A 27,129-nucleotide genomic window follows, 5' to 3' on the forward strand; every position below is an offset into this window, starting at 1 on the left:
GCTGTCTGGCTACCAACATTGCAGAAAACAAAATCTGTTTTCTTAGACTTCTCTTTAATGTTTAATTTTTCATCTAAGTGCTGAGTTTGAATACACTTAAGTGTTCAGAACTAAATTACTTTTATGACGTTCTCTCATTGGCCTCCCCTTACATCAGGACTAAATTGGGGGTTTTCTACATGTAATTTTACTTTGGGTTGGGACATTTTATTCTCAGCAGCATAGTTCTGTTCTGTTGTAGTTCTCCTAGGTGCTAGTAGCTTCCTTCATTATACCTTTAGAAACCATTCTTTCATTGTTACTTTTTTCTTTTCTAAATTAAGATCCCTTGAAGGCAGATTTTTCTGCTGCTTTTTCTCACTCCAGCAAGTATGTTCATTCTGAAGGGTTTTCTCATTTTTGAAATGATGTTTCTCCTCTCTGTCCACATCAATTGTAACACAATTGGGTTGCTTCTTTTTGGTGGCACTGTGAATAAGTCTATTCAGATATTTCCAGAAAGTACTCTGGCCAGTAACCGTCACATACTGTCTTGAGATAATAATTTCAGAGTCGTATCCATTCACTGTTGCTTCTTTTTTCAATAAGCACGGTGTTCTTATTCTAGTGAAACTACATTAAAAGATAGTAGAGTCTCTGAGCTGCTCTCTGTCTCCAGTAGTGTACAGTGCCATAGATACTGAGATATCCTGCTCCAATGGAAAACAGTACCTTCATCTTGGGTGTAGGGATTCATGGGGCGGAGAGAAAATAGTTTTGGTCATTAGCTCTAGATAAAACCTGTACCGGACAAGCAATGTCACTGTTCTTGGCTAGCAGAGTAACTCAGCAGTGACTCTGATGCTGTCTTCACTCCAGGGGTACATCCACTGTTGCACTGCTTTTTGATTGAAGATTTATAGTTAATAGCAAACTACATAGTATCTTATAGTTCAGAGGTAGAAGAAGGAAGGATCTTACTAATATACGGGAAGTATGCCTCAAACCCATCTTTGGATTCTTTCAAGGAGTCATCAAGCATGTGCTAAGGGAGATGCAATTGATATATGCTGGATTTCAAAAAACCTGTTAGCGAGAGTCCCTCACCATGGCTCTTAAAAAAGCAGCCAGCCTTTTAAACTGACCTAACAACAAGGAATAGAAAAGTAGTTTTCACAGTGGAGGGAGGTTGTCAGATGACTTCTGGGACGTGTTCTGTCCAACATGTTCATCAATGATCTAGAAAAGTAAACCTATACAGACGTGACAGAGTTTGCTGATGTAAAGTTACTCAGGGTAGTGAGGATAAGAATTAGCAGAGTAACTGTGGAAAGACCGTAGGTTGCCTCAGTGGTTGGATGTTAAAATGTCAGATGCAATTCAGTGTAGATAAGCATAAAGTGATAGACAAGGCAAAAGCAACTCAAACCTCACACATAATGTGGTCAGCTCTGAGATGACTGTTCTATTTCTGGGGCGATATCTTGAGAATATGATGGATAATTCCTTAAAAAAATCATCACATAGCTCAGCAGCAGAGTAAAAAGTAACTGGCATGTTAAGAAAGATTATAGGACAAAACAGAATACATCACTGTATTGTCTATAGAAATGCAGGTACTCTTGCCTTGAATACAGCATGCAGTTCTGGTCCTGTTATGTTGTGTGATAACAGTTCATCTGCACACCCACAGAGGAGCCCAGAGAGGCAATGGCAAGAAAGGGAGCCCAAATAATACTCTGCCAGGCTATTCCAAAGCCCATCACAGGGGCCATCAGCTGCTCAAAGGCCAATCTCCACAAGCCCAGAGGAACACAGTGGCAGGCAGGAACACAAATTACAGACTCCTGAGGCACGAACACTCTGTTCGGATCCTTCCCAGGGCTCTCAGGAGAGCCTCAGCCCCTGTGTCCAGGCGTGGAGACCATCAAGACAGGTCATCAAGAGGAGCTCTCTGGATCACCTTTCAGACAAAGGGGAGTTGCTGCTTAAGTGCTGCCTCAGTAGGACACACTATGGGATCCCAGGGAAAAGCAGTTTGGGATTGCACCAGACTTATTATGGGATGCTTAAGGAAGGAACCAAAGGCAGGAAAAGGGAGGGGATTAGATGATTTGGGGAAGAACAAGTGTGGGAAAATAGAGGGCTAAGGGGATAAAAAAGACTCATCACATGTAAATGATTCGCTGGATGTGAGAGCATCTGTGTATCTCTAAGGGCCAGAGCACAAGGAGGTTGCCTGTTGGGACCTGGGAAGTCCTGGCCAGCTCTGTGTGTGTGCATGATTCAGCAACTGGAGTGGGCATGTGACCTCAGAGGCTTGTATGTCCAGGGGCCAGAACTGGGGACACTGGGATCCAGGGGTGTCTACTGGGCAGACTGAGTGCCTGAGCCCAGCTGCTGAGGAGATCCACAAGTGGACCTCTGTTCTCTCAGCCAGAGAGTGCAGCAGGATGAGGCCATTGGTGCTGTGTTCGTGCAAGTGCTCTGAGTGTCTCGCTGTGATCTGTGTGGCTGACACATGCGTGTGTATGTGTGGTGTGTATGTGTGCTCTGCGTGTGCGTGCCTGCTGGGAATACAGCTTCAGCCTTGCTGCTGGTTGGACCTGAGGACATCGCCTCTCAGGCTCTTGGATCTGGCATGTTATATTTTCCTCTAACAGGTCCTTAATGTGAAAAAGTAAAACATAGTAGGTGAGATCAAGAAAGGTTCTTAGGAGGGCAGCAAATGTGATCAAAGAAATGTAATGTTTTGCATTTAAGGAACCACTGAGCTAAAACTGATACAGGAACAATGATGTAAAATCATTTGTGAGAGGATAAGTCATGGAGAGGTAGTTATGGAGCAAGTAAGAAATGATAATTCACTGATGTTTCCTTTACAAGAACTAAAGACTTGAAACTAGAAGAGAGCAATAGAAAATAAGCAAAAGGAAATGTTTGGGTTTTAAATTTATAGGTAAGTTACAGAACTTCTGGCCACATGATCATTGTGGTCATAAGTTCAAGTGGAGACTGAAGACATTCATAAAAGAGAAATCTGCTGAGGTTTACTAAATTCACAGAAATCACCTTTGGCTCAGAAAGTCCTTGGGCTGCACACTGCAGTCTGGGAGATTACTGAAGGGGATTATCACTCTATGCAAGTCTTGCTTTTCTGTAGAGATACGCTTTTGGCCATTGTTGAATACAAGATGCTGTGCTAGTGGGGACAGTATGTTACCAGTATGTTTCCTCTTATACTGACATTTCTTTTCTTGAGGTGTTCATTTTGGAGGAACTCTATATCAGTGATGTCAGAACTGCACTAAGTAGCATTTACAGAGCAAGCAAGCAAGCAGTTTGTCTCTGGATCTCGTGGATAACGGAAGACCCTATACACATTACCGCAGTGGTATTAGTCTGTGTGTCCTTGAAATAAGCAAGAACATGACACAGTTTTTGTGGAGTTTTAATTGCATTCTGATGACATGAGTCCTGTCATAAAGTAATGTATTTAAAATATATTTTTTAAGTAATGCATTTTTTCTTATTGTCACACAGTACCAAGTGCAGTTAAATATTTGAACTATAGCAGAGACTCTGAATCAATAACTGTTACCTGGCCACCAGCCCAAAATATGTTTGATGGATATGTTATTTTAATAAACAGTAAGGTCTTCAAGGAGGAGAAAATGTTGTCTTCCAGGATAAGGTATGAGGATTTAAAAAATAACTGGCATGAACTCAAAACAAATGTTTCACTCTGTACTTAGTGTTTGTAAGTAGCCTGTATATACATTTGTATACATTTGTAATGTATTTATAAGTAGCCTGCAGTGTTACTTATATGTGGTATGTATTTGATGTTTTACATTATATACTCGTGAAAAAAGATTATTTTAAGAATTGTATTTTTTAACAAATTACAAATCTTATATGATGTGTTTATGCAAAGAAGAGCAAACAAACTACTGCACTGGAGTGAGCACCAGTAGAACCTGTGTGTCATTCTGGATGTTTAATCTAATCTTTTAAGACTTTCTTGTGCTTGAACTTCTTATGAACCATAGTGTGATGCACCCTATTTAAGATTTTATCATACTAAAATAGTTTTTGACTGACAGCATATACATATGTATGCACACATCATGTGTAAATAATATCCATAACATTACAAAGAATTAACATATAAAGATACATGCATTTTGAAAATCCTAAAGAGCACAATTTCTTTTTTTAATCTTTGTAGAATGTACAAATTTGAGAGTCTTCTGCCAGGCACTGATTTCTTAATCAGTATTGTGACAACCAATGGATTAAAAAGAAGTCACCCAACCATCCTCAAGATTAGCACCTGTAGGTTCACAGTTAATTAATAACTTTTCATGATTTCAGATAATTGGGGTTGTTACATTTTAAGGTATTGTCGAAGAAAACTATTCCTTATTAAATCAATGCATTTTAACAGTGGCTGGATTAATGTATGTATGTCTGTCTTTTCAATCAAAACATCCTTGAAAGTTACTAAGTAAATAAAAGCTTTTAAAACACAGTTTCCTCTGTAGTTAATGGGATTCTGCCAGTAACTGAATCAGCAGTAATATTAAGATGATACAACTTTTCCATAAAAATTTAGAAACATTAATTTTATTTCTGATTGTATTGCTAGTACGTAGAGGTGAATTTGATTTATTTTATATTCTTAAGTACAAAATGAAATCTGTTTCTACACTGAACCATAAAATAATAAATTACAGCAGTGTCTTCTGGAGATGCTAATTTTCTTCAAATTAATATAATTATTTTGATATTAAATTTTGCATCCACTCCTGTATTTACCTTAGATCCCGATCCACCATCAGATTTACAGGTGTTTGGGCAAGAAGAAAATGCAGTCTATTTTTCTTGGAAACTACCAAGAGGAGGATTTGATCTGTTTCAGGTGAGATAAGAATGGGAAGAAACCAATGCAATCCTTTTGATAGATATATTTTTTTTTTAAAATTTCTCAATGAAATTATCATCCTGTATGTACAGCAAACCCAGCAGTAAATATTTGTCTTTATAACCCACATAAGTATGGGAGGGAAATACTGCTACGGGAGAAGATCAACTAAATAGATACTTCATATTACATAACATTTTAAAACAAGTTTATAGAATTATGCTTTTAAAAGCTTTCAAAAACTGATTTTTCAGGTAGCATGCAAGAAAAAAGAAGATTATTGGTCAAAGGTTGAATGCAACTGCAATGTAATCTTTATTTCTTAGATTTCTAAATTTGTAATACAGATTAATTTCATTAAACTGCAAAATAAAAAAGTCATTCTGTATAGAAGGATCTACATGTTTTGTTTAGAAAGTTCCAGAATAAAACTTCTTTTTTTTTTTTAAATGTAGCAATTTTCAAGACAAAACTGGGAACATTTGATACCTCCCATGCCCTCCTGGCCTTGGGCACTAAGTAGTTTAGGCATGTCTTGAGTGATAGGTTGAAACCGGACATATGTAAGAAAAAAAGTGACTTGTTTTTCCTGAATTGTTTAATCCTTTATACTTCACAATTTTGTTATGTTCTGTTCGAAAGTGTACACTTTTTAAATTTTAAATCTGATATTCTTTAGGTTCTTGTGATATTAGAAATAGCTAGTACTTCCCTATTCACCATACCCATACCTTTCATGATTTTATAAGTTTTAATTTCTCACTTGTCTTTTGTGCAGCATTCTTATGTGGAAGCTATTCTACAACTCTTAGTATTTTTTTCTTTAATTTTTCTAAGCCTTTGATAGCCTTCTTGAGATTGGGTGCATAATAGAGTTATCAAAAGGTTAATAGTGTTTTCTGTTTTGCTTCCTATTCCTTTCCTAGGCAAAAACATGCTGTCTACCTTTCTGACTACTGTCAGACTTCTTTAAAGACCTCTTCTGTGGACTTCTCAATTTGAGACAACTCCATTTGACTCAAAATTCATAGTTCATTAATAACGATTCCGGTGTGGGAACATCCTTGACCATTGAAACAAATAATTCAGTTACTGTTTCTCATATGGGTTTGTCTATACCGAATGCTTCCTTTGTACTTTGGTCAGCTAGTGGCCTCCGCAGCACCCAGATAAGCTTATCATATGTTTAACTTATTGTTTTCATTAGTTATACCATTTTTTTTGCTCTTCAGTCTCTTTTGGCCTGCTGACCCATGTTTCTGCTCTGCCCTGCTTTCCTGTGCTTTTTAAATTAGCTTGCATGAATTAGACAAGTTTATAGTTTTTATTTTTCTTGTTCTGACATGATCGCCAGTTTTTAAGGATATCTTTTCTTACAGTAATCCTCTTTACTATTCAAATGGTTTTGTTATTTCTACATTCTTTCTACAAACTTTTTGAGTGTTGTATTATGTATTAAAGTCGCATTTCAATGTTTTTCATACCATGACACTTTTGGGTCCCCTCATAATTTCCTTTTAATTTGCATGATCATTTTTAAGTGTTTCTCCTTTCCTAATTAAATGTCACTATGCTGGACTTTTTATTTTTATTCTTACAAAGAAGCTGCGTTCTAATATGTCATGGTTGGTATTACAGAGTGGCTCTTCAGCATTTGTGTTTTGAACCATATCCTTTGCAACACAGCACAAAATCTAGAGTTATTTCTGTTCTTTCAGTTCTCTGGTCAGAAACAATCCACTATGGCATCTAAATACTTCATCTGCGGATCATGTTTCACTGCAACATTCAACCAGTCTCTCTTTTGTATCCTGTCTTCTGCAGTCCATCTTGTATTATCCTTTGCATTTTACAGTCACTGCACGAACACAGTCCTGCGGTCAACAAAATTTTGTGATAGTAAACTGTTCTTTAAACATGTCATTTGAATCAATAAAGATTTCAAGGTATAGTCTTGGGTGGTTAACCTACTTGACTAGGTTATTCTTTAATGTATGTAGCACTACCATGAGGCAAAGCACGTTGCTTTAATGGTCTTACACAGTTTATACCCCAATATTACAGTGTCCAATTCTTTTCCTCCCCCTTCCCCATGACTTTGATTATATCCTTACCTAAAACTTGAAATCTGAGTATTGTTAGTATAGTTTCTTGACTTTTCTTCTTTCTTCATTAGTGTAAAGCTGCATTGATCTGAATGAATAAGAGTAGCCAGTTAACCTACCACAGCACAATTTGCTGATGTAGCCTGGATTTGAATTTTAAAATTAAATTCAGTTCTCTTGTCCATGTTTTGAATCAGTTCAGATATACTTGTATATGTGGTCAGGTTATTTTTACCATCCTGTGGAAAGTAATTGTAATCTGTAATATTGATCTTTATGGCCCAGTATTATTGTTCAGCATCTCATAGAGCAAGCAGCCACATTAGACAGTGCTTTGTCTGAATAAATGAACTTATCTTTAAATCTTTAATGAGAACGGCTTCAGTAGACTGGTTGCTTAGTAAGGTGCACTTGCATAAAAAGGATCGTTTTACTAATCATTTAAAATTAATTATCCCAGCTCAACAACTTGTAATATATTGTAGTTTGTAAAGTGAAGAGTGCACAAAAGGTACTTTCCTAACTTGTTTATACTAGATGTAAATCTTTAATCTATAGCTTTGCTTCTAACATTTTGAAGTGCTGTAATTCTAATAAGGTGATGACAGTCTCCAATATTCAGTGTGTGTTTACACATACTGTGCTGGCAAAATATACAGAGGGGAATTGGATCGTTCCTCCCCAAATGAATAGCAGCTGAACCAAAATGCTTTCGGGTCACTGCCATGTGTAGAATGTTCCTCTTCAGTTGGAGGAAATAACGGGTGGCAGGACAGGACACACTGATGTAGGCAGTTGCAAACCTTCTTGATGTCTTCGTACTAACTGCCATGCCTGAGAAACCAATGTGTGTGTACTGGAGATGCTTGTCTAGAGCATTCCTCTGCAGGGCAGACACACTGTGCATCTTGCCTTTCACTAGTGCAGATATGAAACAGTCTGCAGTAACGGTTTTCTGTGTCCACAGAAAAGGCTATCACAGGAATTTGTTTTTTCACCTTAGAGTTGTCTGGGAGGTCAGAAGGAGTCCTCAGAGCCTCTGGGAGTTAAGTGCCCAAATTTCAATTATTTAGTATCTCCAGCACTTTTATTCTCTGCAGTGGCTCTAAACCGGTGTGTTTTCAAGGTATACCAGTGAGTAGAGTTGAGTGGCTGGGTTGCTTTGGGACTCTTCAGAATCTCAGCTCTGAACAGTGCCTGGGTGTTTTTTGGTTGGTTGGTTTTATTTGATTTTGTTTGGGGTTTTGTTTTGGTTTTGTTTTTATTTTTTTCCAGAAAGGTACAGAGATGTCTCCATTTTAGAATAAAAAAAAAAAATAATTATCCTGTTGATTAATCCTTAGACTGCTCTTCTACCCCTTGGCTATTCCTATACTTTCTATCTTGTAGTTAATTGTACAGCTCGTCAGCACAGCTGTGTGACTGAGCAGTCAGAGTACCCTTTATTGTTGTTCCTCCAAAAACATGTAAGCCATGACTTAACCTCGCTTCCTCCATCTACTTTTAAAGATTAAAGTCACTGCTTTCACCACTGGGCTATTAAGGAATCTTAGAGTGAGTAGTGGATCAACCTTGTGGAACATGATATGACTTAAGCCATATTCTTGATTTTTTTTTCTTTCAAATGTGGGGGGTATTGTAAATATTTTTATAAAAACAAGTAGTTTGAGACTCTGAACATTAATTTTATTAAATGAAATAGTCTGATATAAGAAATTACTTTTTTTCCATAGCTTTCATATTGTTTGATGAATAACGAAAAGCTGCTTATCAGAACAGTTTATGATAGCAGAGCTGTAGTGAAAAATCTGGCCTCTGGGACAGAATACTTGTTTCAGTTAAGGACAATTAAAGGCTTGGATTCCTCTATGGTTGTGGAGAAAAAAGTCATCACAAGTAAGGAAATACCTTATAACGTCTTTTTTCTATTTAAAAAACAATAAATATTCAGAGACATTTAAATCCTGGTATGTAAGTGACTGAAAAGGTTCACACAGTTCAAAATGAAAATTTAACTTGAGGGAGCAAGTTCTGCTTTCTCTTGTGACAGTTGTTTAAAAAGGAGCCTTGTATGTAACTCACTGAGTTGAAGTTGAGAAGTCTAGACATAGTTGCAGATACCTGTTTGAAAAAAGAGGTGGACTCACAAAATTCTTCCAGCTCTAGCAAAATAAGGTCTTGCCAGAATAGTGTTCTATACTTTAAGAATTACCTTACATTTTGTTTAAAATTGTTTCTGCATCTCTTAAATTCTTACAAGGCCATGGTCTAAAATTGGAGGATTGCTCCTGTACATAGTCACAGAACTCTTAAAAGAGTAAGAGGAATTTCCAGTGCTCCTGGGATACAGCATAAAAAGAGGAGAGTTAGTTTGTTTGTGGCAGAGATTTGAAGGCATAGATTTATATTGGATTCTGGACTGCCAAAGCAGATAAAGAGCAGCTAAATGTAATCAGAAAATAAATGAATTTCCAGATTTAAACACATGCATGTCGTAGGCCTCCTCCCTTCTTTGATGGATTTTCTGTGGTTTGTTTGGTCTCTAACTCCTTAACCCAGTTAATAGTCAAGGAACTTCACACTTAGTTATTCAAAGGTGAGTGGATGTCTGAAAAAAAAAAAAAGATCTAGTCCTGCAGATTCTTTCTAATGACAAGTGCAGTGGAGTAATCATCATCATGCTCCTGAAGGTGCTTTTTATCCTCAAGCAAATATTTTCAAGAGTATTGTAGATGCAGCCAGTAAATGGCTAGATTATGGAGAGATTATAATTTTAATGGCAAAACTTTAGGATTTTTTCCCAGCCTTTAATGGGGTTATGCTAATTAGTATTTTTCATAAAGCAAGATAAATCAATAATCTGGAAGATTCATTTTTTAGGAGTACTGCAAACATTTTTCTTTTCTAACCACAGCTGTGCTGCACAGATTAGTGGAGGTGCTATTTGTAAATAATTTTCTGTGATTTTAAGAATCTTAATAAAACCAAAAGGAATAAAGGGATAATCACTGAGACTGTGCGATTTAGTGTATCCTTTAGTGAACAGATGAACAGTTTTCTAAAATTATATGGCCAATGATGTATTTTAGAAAACTTTTAACTGAATAAAGTCTCTACTCCTGTTTACAAAGTGTTCAATTCTTATTCTGTCTCACCAGTGAGCAATGTTACTGTTCTTACAGAAGACTTGATAAGTCTGGAATTCTCTTCTATAAATTACAGTGCACACAGGAGGTACTTCCCAGGTTTTACCCTGTGCAGCATAATGGCACTGTTTACTATATATCCATACAAACATACTTCTAAAATTTGTATGAATATTTCATGATATTGTGAACCCTCAGATCATTTATATAAAATTCATTTATTTGTAAAAGATGGTACTTTTCTTATATTTTGAGGACTATGCATTAATTTTTTCTTTTTTAATCTGAATAATTTTTACCATAGAACCAGCTGGGATATGTGGTTTGGCATTAAAAATGGTAAATACTTCCTCTGCAACTTTAATGTGGAATCCAACCAAAACAAACTTCACTTCTTATAAAGCATCTTTATCAAACAACACCTTTATAAACGAGTTCAGGATTCCAGGAGCACAGACTGACTTCAGTGTTACAGACCTGACTGCTGGGGGCATTTATAATTTCACACTGCAAAGACTAAGGGGAAATATTGAAGGAGCTTCTGCTTTCATTGAAATTGTAACAGGTCTGTATGGTTTCTTGCTTTCTCGTCTTGCCTGTGAATGGTAACTGTCAATAACAGTGTACGTTTAGCTTTGTACATCTCACTTTGTGGAATAACATTGGATTTTCAAGAGATCTTGCATATAATAGTTTGCTGCAATTGTGGACATACATTATTTATACCCTATGCTATATGCATCTAATGATACGCTACCAGAAACATAATTTCTTTAGCTGTGTTGCATTTCTTTTGACCATTTTTAGTATTTTCATTATTTTTCAGGTCTTACTATGTGAAGACTTATGCATGAGCTGAATTTTACCTTATGTGATTTCAGTAGTTTTTTTGCAGGGAGTGAAGGTAAACAGGTTTACAAATGTTTGTAGAGTTAAGGCTTTAGATTGGAAACTATTTTATTCAAGGACTGTTTCCTTTTATATTTGTCATTAAAACTTAGTGGGTTAAAATCTCAATTTTGGCACATGTGTCTGCAGTTTACTGTAATGTAATAATGTAAAATACAGATGAAACTTAAAGAGCAAAAAGATGTACCAGCGCTGCCTCAACCAATTTATTTTACTACTTTCTTATACTACTTTTTATAGGGTTTTTTCTGGCAATGACATGGTGGTGTGAGAGAGACCTGAAAAGTGTTGGATGTTGTCATTGATTGACTGCTTTGACCAAATTTCGTGACATTTGTATGTCTGCTTTTGGGGTCAGTGCTTGACCAACTGTTGCTGCTTCTGCCATAGTCAGGGGGACTGAAGCAAGAGGTCAAAGAGAGCCTTTAGAAAAAGTGACATAGGGGTGAAAATCCTTGCATTTGTTTTGAGGTAACGACTTGAGGGTAAAATTAATAGGAAAAAAATTTTTGTATTTCTTTTAAAGTTTAAAGTAGGACCACAATGCTATAACACTTTAATTGCAATTAGTATTTTTTTCTAATACAGAGGAGATTCAAGTCCGTTTGGTTGACCTAATTGTGCTTCCTTTTTACTTAAATGTATTGAGATTACATTGCCATGCTGAGCCTGCTGGTTTATATAAAATGGTTAATTTTTGGAAAAATTAACATGTTGTTTTATTTGTGCTCCACAATCCACTCACTCAGAATATATATTGCAGACATTAAGTAGTATTTTTGTAGGTGAAATTGTGAAATTTACAGCAAATCGTTCTGATTACGCTTTACATAAATGTACTGGCTATGTACATACAAATATGCTGACCACTGCTGGTAAGAAATGTGTGTGCATGTGCATGAAACAGAGAGGAGGACTGTAGAAGAGCAGGTGCAATGAGGCTCGAGTGAACCCCACTCACATACCCATTCCCTGGTGATGTTGTTAAAACTGCAGAAGAGTAGAACTGAGGCTTTTTTGCAGCATCAGTGGGAAGGGTAATTCTTAGTCATGGGATAATAGTAGGAAGAGCATTAGCTTCGTGGGACTAAATTTCTCTTTCCATGAGGACATTTTTATGTCTCTTCCATCTTCTGCTGCCGAGTCAGAAGTAATTCAACTGAGGTAAAGAGATGACTTAAGTATTGTGATAACTGTACACTTGGAGATTGATCATGGGTCTGTATAAAAAGACCTTTATAAGCATAAAATCCAGCTTTAAAGGATGTTGACATCCATGGAAATAATAGTATTGATGATAACAATAGGACTTAAAATTTATAAAAGTATATTAAAAGGAAGAAATCATGCTCTCAGTTACACTTGCACACCTCCACATGTATTATTAATTTTTTTCTGTTAGTATTAAAATTAAGCGACAAGTTAAAAATCATACATATAAGACAAATACAGACTGAATATAAAATCTAAAGGTAATGTTTGGATATATTGATATTTCAGATAGATTATTTGATGGCAAAACTGCAGTAATCTGAGATGATGCTGCAACTTTGGATAGTCAGTGTAAAGAGTTCATGAAAGATACATAATCTAAGCAGATTAATAGTAAATATGAAAGGAGTGGAGCTCTTTGAGAATAGAAGTGATATCATACTATACAGTCTGAATGTCATATTAGTGTATAAACAATACTAGAAGATTATACAATATTAAAGGTAGATAATGTTTTAATGAGTTATTGAAGGAGCTAAAATCTTGTTCATTATTAGGCTTTGAGTGGATGATACAGATTTAAAGCTGTGTTTAAAGGCAGAAGAAAGTGAGATGGTTTGACAGAGGTAGGGTGAAAACTTGCCTGTAATAAAAGGAGTAAAACATCCAAATTTGGGGGTCTTAACTCTCTAGATTTCATGGAATTACTGGGATTCCAAATACAGGAAAAGTCATAAAGAGTTAACTACCCTGTGGCTAGCAACAGTACAAGCATATCTTGAATTTTAACAATTGCACTAGTTAGGACAGCAGTAGTGCTAGCTTTAAGGTTGAGGACAGCAGAAGCACCAGGACTGTGCAGAGATTCTTTCTTAACTGAACAGTGGGCAGAGATACTTGAGCTTGCTCTGTGCGGATGGGGATGCCTGTACAGCATAGCTTGGAGATTATCAACCAAGTCTCAGAGATAGTATAACAGCTATAGTATGATATACTGCTGTATCCGGGCTAATTAGCAATTATCTTTCATGTAGGAAGTAAACTGTTCTTGGATGCTTTTATATTCAGTTGTAACTATTAATGTATTTGCAAAGTGGAACATTTAAGTTAATGTCTTTTATTTCACAATTCTCTTTCAGAACCTGCAAAGCCAGAAGCACTTAAATTCTTTAATGTTTCATCATATTCTTTTTCACTGTATTGGAGACTACCGTATGGACATGTAGACAGATTTCACGTGGATCTTATTCCTGATCATGGTTCTGTTGTTATCCTAGATCTTGGAGTTAGGGAGTATCAAGTATGTGCTTTTATTACAGGACTTGCATGGCCAACTTTTCCTTATGCACTGTGCTGATGAGGAGTTCAAGCTTGCCTCCATAGCTATTTAATGCAAATATGAAAATTAAAGTATTAAGGAAAAATTGTTGAGAGCAAATTTCAGCATCCAGAGTTTGTTACCTAACCACAGGTAGTGAATTTACTTTTTTTAAAGTCTGCTAGAAGGATACAGCCAGTCAGCCAAGGGTTCATGAATAGTTTAATAAAGGAAGGGCAGAGCTATTGAGTAATACAGACTCATTAATTGTGTACTTGCCAGGAAGATCTGTGCTTAAATCATTAATGCAGGCAACATTTCACTGCTAAGCCATCAAAAAGAAAGAGGAGCACTTTTTGATTCTGCTCTCTGGAAAGTATAATACTATTAGCAGAAATAATGGTTGTTCTGTTTGGTTTGATTTTGTTTTTTATTGGAACTGCAAAGATACAGGTATTTTATATAAATGCTTGCTAAGAAGTTGTTAATTATGTCTATTTCGAAGGATGGGCTAGCTTAAGGGTCAGAAACTTGTAAGTTTTTCAGGCTGCTTTTGTGTTTATTCTTTCAAAAGGGAATTTTATAATGCTTCATATGTACTTTGATAACGGTGATGATACAGAAAAACCTCTATAGATACGTTGATAGGTGATTCGGTGATAAAATTAATAGTTAATTTTGTTGTTCTTTAATATTGAATGTTATACAAATCTTATGGAGGGTAGTTAAATAAGATGGTAAAATACTATAGCTAACGTAATGCTGTAAATACTGTTGCATTTCTAAAGGCTTATAAACAGATCACTTTTAGTAATACAGTGCTTAAACTTTTGGGGTTTGGTTGTTGTTTTTTTTCATTTCATGATGCTTCATAAAAGACTTAAATCTATGTCTTATTTCAGGCTCATTTTTCTAATACCATTCCTGGAACAACATACAATGTTACAGTTTCTGCAGTTTCTTCTTCACTCTACAGTTCACCTGCAAGTAGATCAGTGACAACAAATGTGACAAGTGAGTTAATTATGACTGATGAATTTTTGTTGATTTTTTTAAATGATGCTTTTTTGTATTTATTGTAGGCACAGTAGTATCTGAGAAATTATAATCAGTTCTGAACAGTCATTAGAATTTTTTATCTTCTGTAACCATAAAAGATACACTGAATCTGAGATGTTCTATAAGAGCACAAGAGTTTCTCTCTCAGATATTTTTAAGCAGCAGCCCGGGATGTGAGCTGTAGTTGTATTCATCCATTAGCTTGACTATTTAAAAAAAAAACCCACAAAAACACACCAAAAAAAAAAGCTATAAAGGGAAACAATTTATAAGCTTTTGAAACATTTCTGTTGTGTCATATAGCAATATCCGTACCCCATTTTATATGTATACTGGTAGACTTTGGAGACATTTCAGAAAAATCAGACATGTTTTGTAAGAGAGTACAGTTTGGTTTTGAATGGTTTTAGGGAAAGGAACTGAAATTAAGCACACTAGAATATCTCAAGTATTAAATTGGCATTAAACTCTGTTTTTTCTATTAAGATCTTGAGCTTTACATTTTTTACATTTTTTTTTTTTACATTCCCAGTGTTCCAAAATTCATTTAATCATTTTTGTAACAGGACTCTAGGCAAAAAAAAAGCTTTTTATTCAACAGTACATTAGTTTTCAGTAGTTTTACTGGTTTATGCTGGCAGATGATTTAATTTCTTTATAGAACCTGTGAAGGTGTCTCCATTATCTGCAAACTTAATTAACAACTGTTTTATATGTGTGTATTTGTGTGTGTATGTTTATATACATATATATATAAAAAAAACAGTTACTTTTTTTTTTTTTTTTTTTTAGATCCTGGGCCCCCCGTGTTCCTTGCAGGTGAAAGAGTGGGCTCTGCTGGGATTCTGCTGTCATGGAATATGCCACTGCATCCAAATGGGAGAATTCTCTCCTATATTGTTAAATATAAAGAGGTCTGCCCGTGGATGCAAACAGCTTACACCCAGGTCAGAACAAAGCCAGATAGTTTGGAAGTTCTTCTTACCAGTCTTAACCCTGGAACGACTTACGAAATTACGGTAAAAACTTTACAAATGCCTTTCAGTATTTTGAATTCTGATTTATTGTATATTGTGTGAGTTTATGGTGGGTGCATATAGTGTTTTCTGAAGGAGCTTGATTAATTACTGTTGCCATATAACAAAATGTATTAGCCATGTATTTTTTTACAGTAGTGGTTTTTAAATCTACATTAAATAATTTCCAACCAAAATTGTACTAAACTGTAGTTTCTTCTATTGATATTCTTACTGACACATGGCATTATGTGGTAGAAAGTAAAAAGCAAAGGGTAGAATTTTCAAAAACATCTAAATCCTTCATCTTCATTGAGATTTAACCTTTCAAATCATTGGTGCATTTTGGATATCACACGTAGATTTCTAAATTGTCTCAGCCAGATCCAGAAAAGCATGTAGGTACATAATTCTTTCTTTGATTTTAAACTTTATTAGTTTAAGAAGGACTTCTCTTGCCTGAATATCTGTTTAGATGTAGCCTGTAAACATTTTAGCCTGGTTTCCCTAAGCCTGGGAGTTTTACCTAGAGTTATGTCTTGAAATACAAAAATGTCATATGTTTCCATTCCCTTCCCATAAATTTTATTGACTAGGTATTCACAGTGAATATCTACTGCCAAAATCGGTACATGTATTTTCATGACTTTTATAGGTGGAATTTGTTTACTTAAACTCTAAACGGATTAATCTCTTCAGATAAATTAATTTATTAAGAGAATTCAGTTTGTAATTCTGAGTACCTCAGTAGCACTTGTGTGGGATTCACTATTAAAGGTTTGGCAAGTTCTATTCTTTGCTCCATATATGCGTCTTCCATGGGAAAATTGTGGGGCATGTTAAATAATTTGTTTTACTTAGCAATGATTTGCCTTTTATTGGTATATATGGGAGGCAATCCTTCCTGTTGCTGGTGCCTGAAACATTGATCTTAGGAAAGTGACTTGTGACTCAATAGCCTCTGTCTAGCAGGGACCACATGGCTTTTCTCATGAGTCAATAAAAGTCTGTTGGCAAGCTGAGGGCTGTTATATTACCTACTGCTTTGGTGGGCACCCTGACTACCTGACCCACAAGCAACCTCATGGATTCAATAATGATGCAGGTGCAAACAATTTTTCTACCTCACAGATGTGGCCAAAAAGAAACATTCCATGTTTTCCTTCACTTGAGCAATTTCCTGTGGTTCTTTTTGAGTTTCTTTCCTGTGGTTAATTTTTGGAATCTGTTGTGTCACTTATAAGTAGCTCTTGATTTTTGCATAGGTGGAAATACTGTATTGTTTTAGGGTACCTGGCTAAGTCCTGTTGTTAAATTCTTTCTAGTAAATACTGTGATGGTACAGTTCAACAAAACTTGTAAGCTTTGAATATGGGTTTCCAATCTGTTTTTAACAGCCCAGTCTTACTTTCTTTACATCTAATGAAAAAAAACCCCAAAACATTTTTAAAGAAACAGTAGTTACAAGTGAAAATTTGTTAAATGTTGGAAAGCTATGGATGATTTTTGGACACCTGATAATTGATAATTTTGTAAAAAATGCACTTGAGATTTTTTTCTAAACTTTATAATTAGTAGCAACATTATATTTCAAAGCATAAAAATTAATACTCCTTCCAAATGTGAACTGCAACTACTTGAACTTTGGATAGTACTTTGTTATCTGCATAGTAAACTTGTCCTTTTAAAATATTCCCAAGTATTTTTCTATAATGTCTCTTTGTGGCAGTGATCTCTAGAAGCTAACAGTATGTTGTGTAAGCATTTACTCCGATTTCTCTTCAAAGCTAGTTGGTGCATGTAGCGGTCACCTTTGCCATGCAAAATTTTGCATACTTACATCTTAGTAACTTTGAGTTCTTTTGAAACTACACACGCAAAACAGGAGTTTCCATGCCTGCCTTAATGCTAGTTGTCCTTTCTGGACCCTTTCTACAATACCTACTTTGAGATGAGATGACAAAAAAAATCAGTGTTCAGGTGAGGACATACCTTTAGATTTATATAATATAATTTTAATACTATCAGAATTTTCAACCCCCTGAAGATTTTCCTCAGCTGTTGCAATTACTGTAGAATTCATCGATGCTTAAGGATGTTTCAATTCATTCTCTCTAAGACACAGAAGTAGGTAGGGTTGGCTGGAGTCATAAGGTGTGTGTGCACAGATAGGGGTGTTTGTATGGCTTAGGAAGGAGCTGGCCAGTGATACAGATTCTCCTTCACGAAGCAGAGCATGCGCTGCACTCGGAAGTGGTTGTAGGCATATGCATCCCTTTATATCCTAGATTAAGTCTTCTGTGTTACCTGGTATTTCTGTGCTGTTAGTTTGTCTGGTGTGGCTTAGTGCTTTTGTTTAAATAGCTTTACAGTCTTCTGAAAGATGCACAGTTTAGTCCTGAGAAGTGGTTAGAACAGTTTTCCTTTCTGACCTGCTGGCTCCTTCCACTCTCTTTGCCCTTTCTTATCCCCTGCGTGTTGTCTGTCACTGCTACTATGACCCACACATAGTTTTGCACGTCTCCTCCTTCTCCCCCTGCTTTCCCCACAGTCTGCAGTCAGCTCCCTCAGCACCACTGCCTTACCTTTGTTCCCTAGCACTGGCTCTGCCAGCTTTAACCTTGCTAGAGAGCTTTTTTCTTTCACACACCTCTCACCATCACTGTTGGAATTTTACTCCTGTTTTACCTTTTGGTGTCTTTGTCACTTTTCAAAATAAGAAGTCAGATTTCATTCCTCTTTCTTTGTAAGTATTGCATGCCATGGTCCACCACTGAGTTGAATTGTCAGTAAATCCTATATTGAAGATCAAATAACATCATTGTTGTGTTTATCTATGTCCATAAATTCTACCAAAGCCTCAATGTACCGCCCTTCCATGGGAAGACTCTGCTATGATCATGAGCATTGACACACATCCACCATAGAACGCATCCATAGTTCCCTGAGCTGTTGCCTTTCTGACAAAAGACATGCTTTCCTTGGGTTTCTCTCTAAGGGAGGTTGACCTGCTTTTGCTATCCTTCAGGAGTTCAAGAAATAAAAGAGAACTTATTTTCCTTTTTACTCTTTTAAGATATACTACAAGTAAAATAGGAATGGGGAAGCTGGCTTAAGTGAGTTGTGGTAAGGAAAAGGAGTGTTATTGATGTTATTCTTGCTGTTGACTTTAGCATAAAATAGGGACTAAGCGCTTTTGAAGTATGAATATTCAGACATGGTTTTCTCAGTTTCCCAATTGTTTCATAATTTTCCCATTTTATTTTTTCACATGTAAATGTTGAGTATAAATTAAACAATATAGCTATAAAAGTCATGTTTATTTGTATATTTATAGTTTAAAAGCTAGAAGGTGAATCTTTGTGTATCCTTAAGATTTTCATAGTCCCTGGAACTATATAACCTATAGATTCTCTAATGTGGCTTTTTTTTTTCCTGTAGGTTGCTGCTGAGAACAGTGCTGGTGTTGGAGTATTTAGCAATCCTTTTCTTTTTCAGACTGCAGAAAGTGGTAATTTTAATAAAGCTGCTAATTATTTTAATTAATACTGCTCTAATTTGTTTAAATAAAGTATCCATGGCACTTTTTATACTTGAACAAATTCTGATGCATTTAGAACAAAATCCTAATTCTTTTCTTATTGTCTCACTGAGTGGAAAAGGTGCATTTTGTCCTATTTGCTAGCAACAGCATTTAGGGTGTGCACATACTGGGGTTTCTTATATGCAAAGTCTGTATCTTTTGGGGTTTTCCTATGCCAGTTTCTAGGTAGGCTGCTTCCAGAAAGCAAGGTCACAGGACAGCAGAGCTACCTATCAAGTGGACCCATCTGCTGTTGCCTGCAGTGGTACTAGGAGACAGACTTTGTTGTGGGATCAGCTCTGGTACTGCCTACTTATGTCAAGCCATACTTAGTGCTAGTCTCAAGTGCCTTCTCTACAAAGCCCAGCACAGAATGTATTTTACTGATTTTTTTACTTCTTAATTCTGAAGCAAAAAATCCCCCCAACAAACAAACTATAATACATGGCTGAAATGAAAATTTGACTTGATGGTTTTGAAGATTAAGAAATTATAATTATAGCTTGAATTTGCATAATCTTTATTAATTTAGTGTTTGTAGACTTGCTCACACTCCAGGAGCAGTTGAGCCTTGGCTGAAGAGCTGGCACCAGACCAGTTATAGTAGAGTGAACAAGCCTTAGTGGAATATAGAATTTGTGCTGCCATGGCAGGGATCATCCCTCTGTGTTGGTTTCTGACGCCTGGTTGGTTTCTGTAGCTGTGCAAACCGCAGAGTGCCACATCTCAGTTAGTGTCAGGAAATTGTCACTCTGCATCAGATAACCCAATGAAAGCAAATATGAGAAGGGCTAGTAAACTTGCCATGTGGAGCTATGAAAATCATTGGTTTTAACTATTTTTTTTTTGTATGTTATTGTTGGTAGAAAACTTTAGTTCCAGGAGCTTTATTTACTCATGTTTCACAGAGTCATCAGCGTTTCTCCATACGAGGAAATTATTAGCCTTTTACTTTTGATGCATTTTTGCTTACATTTTATTAAAGTGAAAATCCCTTGTTATAAATATAATTGGAAGGTTTCTTCATATTCTAGGTGAGAGTTCTGATACTACATTTATACTTTTACCTTCTCAACTTTGTTTTTTTTAACTCCTGCTTTGGTGGTTAAAGAAACCCCAACATCTTGATGAAGATGAAGAGGTACAGTTTAAAGTAGGACAGTTAGCCAGAAGATATAATTATTTAAATATAAAGGCTGTAGTTTGGGAGGAGGGGGCAGAGGGTGAGAGGTCTGCAAATCTTCAGCAGAGCCTAAGCAACAGCTGAATATGAGTCTTGGAGGATCTGTCTCAATTCAGCTGTGGAAGATCTGTAATTGTGGACATTTGTATATGTGTACATTTTTAAGGCAGCATAACACTTTTCTTAGTACTAAGGCTAGCTATCGCAGGAAATTCTACTGCCCGTACCATGCAGACAGGACTAAGAGAGAGCTACAGTGCTCTAATTGTCAGGAAAGTTCATATAGCTTGTAAAATCTCATTTAGATTCTGCATCCCATTCCTTTGTGCTGTGATTAATACAGGTGCTTTGAGAAAAGGACCTGGAAACTGTCACTGATACAAAGAACACTGTTTCTGTAGTAATAGTGAATATTCAAATTAAATTGAGCTATTTAAAGATACTGAAAATCTATATCTAGCTGAAAAGACGATGCAGGTAATGAAATAAAACACCCAGTGCTGTCATGTGCTCTTAAACAAACAAAAGAGGGCAAAATTTGCTACTCCTGACAGAGTAGATGAGTTGCTTCTAGTGAGAATATTTTTAAGTTGACCAAAACAATTACTATATTATTATGAGACTGAAATAATTATATTTCTCATTTAAACTAGAATGGAAAAGAGCTCATTGCATATCGGCTACTTTACATGTGTTTGTGAATGGTTGTTATTTCTTTCTTTCAGGGTTTGGAAGCTAGAAATGGCATTACAAACAAAAAAAAAAGGAAGTTGTTTTTTTTTCCAGTGCTGAGAAGAAAAGTATATCTTATTGCTTTTGTTTGTTTTGTTTTCAAGCTCCAGGTAAAGTAGTGAATCTCACAGTTGAAGCCTTAAATTACTCAGCTGTAAACCTGATCTGGTTTCTCCCTCGGCAACCAAATGGAAAGATAACTAGTTTCAAGATTAGTGTGAAACATGCAAGAAGTGGAATTGTAGTGAAAGATGTCTTGGTTAAAGTAGAAGACCTTCTGTCTGGGAGGTTACCAGAATGTAATGTAAGTGCTATACACCTTTTCAATTAGAAATAGACTTAAGCCGCAGACTATAGTTTTACATTTGAATTTTGAGACATGAAAAATTTGGACACTTGCTTTTCAGAAAAATCCCAAATACTTTACAAACTTAGGCCCAAGGCAGGATATAATGGTTGAAGAAAAACCTTTCTTGTACAAAATAGTTTAAATGGAATATTTTTCCTTGAAAAGCTAAGTTTAATCAAAGTAAAAATGTTAAGAAAGGGTCCATTTAATGTCCTTTTAACAGAAAATTATGAAATGGATAATTTAGAGTTTTTTTCAGCTTTCATTTTTTTATTTGTGTTTTTTACAGCATTCAATTAGAAAAGGCAAGAATATTTTTGTCAGTGCAGACATAGTGTAATGTTAATATCTTATTTTTAGATATAGTGTGATAAAACTTTTTCTATTTTAAACATATGCTTTATTCTGTGTATCACATTTCAACATTATTTAAGTACTTTTTATAACAAAATAAAAAGACCCACTATTGGCAGAGTGGTTTTTAAAAAAATGTTTGTAGTCTGAGTTGTTCTTAAAATAAGCATTCATTGAAAAGTTTCTGAATTTTGACTGTTCATTGAATTCAAACCTGTAACCAATGTACATCTTTCAGAATTTCTTGAAAAAAATTCTATTTTCTAGTGTTTCTAGAACACTTTTCTAGTGTTTTTTCTCCTTTTCCTCTTTATTCTGAGCAGTGTTGTGATTACTTGGACGTCAAGTTGCCCAACTGTTTTTCCCTTTCTTTTCTTTTTTTTTTTTTTCCCCCAGATGCTAGGCTTAGTACTTAATGAAAAGTGCAATTTTAAATTATAACAATTATCAGGACTTTGGTTTCAGATTTTATTTGGAAGATATCTTAGGCACTGCGAAGGTTCCCAACACCAGGCTGATTTAATTCAGAACTGAGAAGAGAGACTGCCACCTACTGAATCATAAGCATTGGTTAATGTAATGTCCAGCAGTTTTTCAGAGGTGTCTCCTGTCAGTATATATTAGGAAACCCCTGTCTGGTCTTATCTGTTATCTATGGATATATGAATGCTATATATGTATACATACATATAACATACATCTGATGTGGAAGGACCTCACAGGGGACGACTTTTTAACAGAGAGACTGAATGCCTAAAATGAAATCTGGGAATAATTAAATGAATCCTAGAGAGTTGCTTCTGTTCAGTCAGATTGGAGAACTTTTGGGATAAGGCAGGAAACTCTAAAACTCTCACTAACAAGATGTACTAGCAATGTCAACCAATGAAATTATAACGTAAATTTGAAGATTGAAGTATAAAAAGGGGAACCAATTTTGGATGATTTTGTTTCAAAGGTGGTCTGCCTTTTTTGATGTACATATGTTTACAATTATAGGTTATAGATGCAGCTTATCATATGTCATATTTTATCTTTGTAGGATAACAGTGAATCATTTTTGTGGAGTACTACCACTCCTTCAGCTACTTTTGGCAAATCCACAATTCCTTCACGGGCTACAGTTACACCAAGTAAAGACAGACCAAGTCAAATGACCTCTGTTTGGAATGAGCCAATTAGTTTTGTTATAACTAACCTCAGGCCATATACCACCTATCTTTTTGAAGTCTCTGCAGTTACCACTGAAGCAGGTTACATTGACAGTGCAATTGTCCGGACACCAGAATCAGGTATATACTGCTTTCAAATGGAAACAAAGTTCTCAGATTTATATGGAAACTTCAAAATACCAGTTTGAAGTTATTTTGCAAGGTACTTCAGTCCGAATCTGTCTTTATCTGTATCACGCTCTTGTATTTACATGATTACTTAATTTTACCTAATGGAATCAACTGAAAGTGTATATAACTGTTAATATATCTAATAATGTACAATGAATGGGAGTTCAGTTATTATTGAAAGTCAAAGACACCAAAGGATGCTCAGGACAGATCAAATTTTATGAAAAACTGAGGATAATTTAAGAACTGCAAATAATGGCACAGTGGAAGGAGAATTAGAAGTACAGACAAAGAAAAAAGGTGTCAGGTATGGTATTCAAACAGTATGTGTATTGTGTGCATAGCAATGCACTTAAATCTTCTTTGCCTTTGTGAAAACATAAGAAGTGTAAAGAAAACTCTTGTCCCATGGTTCCTCAATCTCGACCTACTGCAGAAAGTTGTTCAGTGCTGAAGAAATCTTTAAACACTAGGAAAGTTGATTTTGGATTATCTGCAATGCACTGAGAAGTTACCATTGGAAACGAAGGTTGTCCAGGAGCAGGAGATTTATAATAGCTTTGGTAGGTCGTGGGCAACATTATTAATAGAGCCATACCAAAAAAGTGTTCTAGAGGAATTATATTCTGGCTTCCTGTTTGCTAGTACATCATTCTTTCGCCTGACACAGTGTCCTGGTTTCAGCTGTGAAGGAGTTAATTTTCTTCCTGATAGCTGGTATGGTGCTGTGTTTTGGATTTGGGATGAAAATAACGCTGATAATATACTGATAATGTACTAAATGATACATTTAGTACATTATCGGCTCAATTTAGTTGTTGCTGAGAAGTCCAGGACTGTTCAGCTTCCCATGCTCTGGCCTGCCAGCGAGAAGACGAGGGGTGCACGGGAAGCTGGGAGGAGACACAGCCAAGACAGGTGGCCCAAACTGGCCAAAGGGATAGTCCATACCATACGACATCATGCTCAGTGTATAAACTGGGGGAGTTGGCTGGGGAGGTGCCGCGGCTCAGGAACTAACTGGGCTTTGGTCAGCAGGTGGTGAGCAGTTGTGCTGTGCATCACTTGTTTTGTATATTCTTTCATCATCATTATTATTCTTTTTTATTTTTTCCTGTCCTATTAAACTGTCTTTGTCTCAACCCACAAGTTCTACCTTTTTTTTTTTCTGATTCTGTCCCCCATCCAGCTGGGGGCGGGGAGGGTGAGCGAACGGCTGTGTGGTTGTTTTAGCTACATGCCAGGTTAAACCATGACACACAGTTTGATGCTAACTGGGTTCCCCTTTCACACATCCCAAACTCATAGCACTCTTAGGATGAAAAGAAATTTAATTCTCTCCTAGCACTGTTCATGCTTTACTAGAATTAAAATTTCCTTAGTTTGCTGTTCTGTCTAGGGTTAATGAAATGTTGCATAGTTTCTGTTCTAATGATCTCAGAGCTCATTTCCAGTTTAATTTTCATCCTGTTAACATCCTAGGGTAGGTGCACTGGTAATAAGAAAACCCTGGAAAGTGATTAAAAGCTTATGCAATGGGATTTAGTTCTGCCAAATACATAGAAAGATGTCAGCTATTTGAAAGATAAGATCTTCAGTCCTTGCCTGCCGGGTGCCTGTACAGCCAGGGTTCATCCAATTAAAGCATGGTGTGAGAAAAGGGAGGTTGCCTTACTGGTTTGTGTGGGTGCATGTGTGGTGTGCCCAGAACCACCAGCACATCCACAGTCACCCTCATGGCCGCAGCAAGTCCTTCCTCTTAGCAGCACACTGACCCACCCAAGCTTCTGGGTCCACCTCTATTAGATCTTCACCTTATGAGCATTCCAGTGCTTGTTAAAGTGCTCCCCTGTGAATCCTGCATGCCACGGAACCTGGCTGGCTGTAGAGTTGGTTGGTGAGTCGTTAGGAAGGCATTATGAGTTAAGAGACATTTTGCCTCCTTATTTTCTTACCTTTCATTTGCTTCGGTGGGAAAGATGTTTTTACATGCTAATGTTTGTACTTATTTATATAGCAAAATCATGATTTAGGAGCATTTCTTTGCAATTATTGTAACAGGTCCCCCCTCCAGTATCAAGCACCATCATCCAGTTTCTCTGTAATTACTGAAATCCACTTCCCTTCTCCAAATGTTTGCTACTCACAAGAATCTCTTTGGTGTCACACTAGCCACGTCCTCCAAGTTACCAGTTTCTTGTATGACCAAAACTTCACATTTCGGTCCTCCACTGGAGTGTCTGAGATGAGGCTTGAGGGAGGGGAATTGATAGAATATAGTTTGTGATAGCAGGTGGGAGGATGGAGAGCATGTTATTTCAAATATCACATTCCTGCTCACACGAGAGCATGACAAGGAGTTGTTTTTCAGGCCCGTTTCACCACGCAAGTGAAGGTGATCTATGTCCCTACTGTATAGCTCACTGATGTTCCATTTTAAAATGCTGAAAATTACTTCTGTCCCCTCCAACCATAATTTTCAGAGCCATGCTGAAGCTCTCCTGTGTTCCTGACAAAGATTATATTTTCCTCACTTGGATTTTTGAAAAAGAGGCCACTTCTTTAAAGTATTTTAAAATGCTTCACTCTGAATATTTTTTTTGAAAACTTACCATGCAAATATTTCCTTTGCTGGGATGGCTGTCAAGGGGAGGATACTTCTACAAAGAGAAAAAGATTTAGACCTTGGGGGGAAAAAAAAAAAAAGGTGTACTCTTAAGATGATGCTTCAGAATTATGTGCAATTGTAGCTGATGCAATTTGTGTAACTAAGAATGATTAAGTAGTCACTACTGACCAATCTATAGCATATCTTTTAGGAATTACAGGATTTAAAATTTCTTTAATTTGTGTATTAATTTTTACAAAAGACGATAGTACTTTTTAAGAATAGTATGTACTTGGCTAGCGTATTTGTTTATAGGATCAGTCTATATTTCCATATTGGCTTAAATCTCACACATGACATATTAAGAGCTGATTTTTGTAGAAAATTATACCAAGCAGTTTCTGTAAGTTTACATCTTTGAAAATCAGGTTTGTTTTTACTCTATATGGATGTAAAAAATTCCACCTCCTTTAGTTGTCTTTGGATTCAGATTTTCATCTCAATAGTAATTTCTCATTAACTTACCAAGATAGCAAGATATACTTTAGAAAGGACAGGGAGTGGATTCCATAATCGCTTGAGTATGGGTTTCATTTCATTTATGTGAACAATTTCATGAAAACAGAAAATTATTCAAGTATGCAATGTTTTTACAAGCTTAGTTGGTTCCAGGTTTACCTTTTTTGGATAGTAATGTATATCATTAGTGCAGACAGAATTCTTCAATATGAAGTATTGTCTATATGAAAAAAGAACCTCTTCAAGGAAGAAAAACATACTCAATATGAGCTCAGTATTGCTGAGCATCACAACTGTATTTGAGCATCTTCTGTATGTAATCTATATCATGATGAAGTCCATGCTAAACTTAGTAGAATACCTGCCATCTTTGTCTTTTAAGGATTATTTGCATACTACAGGGTCTTTTGATACCTGTTATGAGCATTACCTTAAAAAAGAAATGAAATAAAAATAAGTCAGTATAATGAGATGTGCTTTTAATGTAGCTTCCCTTCAGAATATATAATGTTTATATTTCAAATTATTTGTCTGATATGTGGTTCTTGGAAATCCTCATATAAATTTTATGTTCAAAGACTTTTTCCAATATTGTTTAAGTTCCAGAAGACCCACCACAAAATTTGGCCAAAAACAACATTACAGCAAAGTCTTTCTCAGTGATGTGGGACCCACCAACCATAGTAACAGGAAAGTTTAGTTACAGAGTTGAGCTCTATGGACCATCTGGTAAGTTTGAATTGATGTTTTTATTCAATTGATGTTACTATTTTTATTATAACTACAA

General features: G+C 36.0%; 1 protein-coding gene across 1 annotated transcript in view; it reads left to right on the plus strand.

Moving 5' to 3' along the window:
- PTPRQ (protein tyrosine phosphatase receptor type Q) overlaps positions 1-27,129 on the plus strand; it is a gene marked incomplete at both ends in the record, with an annotated part of 146,358 nt that overhangs the window by 17,482 nt on the left and 101,747 nt on the right. Inside the window, 12 exons of the mRNA XM_082008794.1 lie at positions 3,523-3,673; positions 4,211-4,317; positions 4,806-4,903; positions 8,745-8,907; positions 10,462-10,722; positions 13,418-13,578; positions 14,499-14,610; positions 15,448-15,674; positions 19,113-19,182; positions 21,274-21,473; positions 22,915-23,164; positions 26,943-27,071. Coding sequence (XP_081864920.1) covers positions 3,523-3,673; positions 4,211-4,317; positions 4,806-4,903; positions 8,745-8,907; positions 10,462-10,722; positions 13,418-13,578; positions 14,499-14,610; positions 15,448-15,674; positions 19,113-19,182; positions 21,274-21,473; positions 22,915-23,164; positions 26,943-27,071 — 1,929 coding nt within the window. The remainder of the gene's footprint in view (positions 1-3,522; positions 3,674-4,210; positions 4,318-4,805; positions 4,904-8,744; positions 8,908-10,461; positions 10,723-13,417; positions 13,579-14,498; positions 14,611-15,447; positions 15,675-19,112; positions 19,183-21,273; positions 21,474-22,914; positions 23,165-26,942; positions 27,072-27,129) is intronic.

The sequence above is a fragment of the Phaethon aethereus genome, assembly GCF_964289735.1.
Source record: "Phaethon aethereus genome assembly, chromosome: 1".
NCBI lineage: Eukaryota > Metazoa > Chordata > Aves > Phaethontiformes > Phaethontidae > Phaethon > Phaethon aethereus.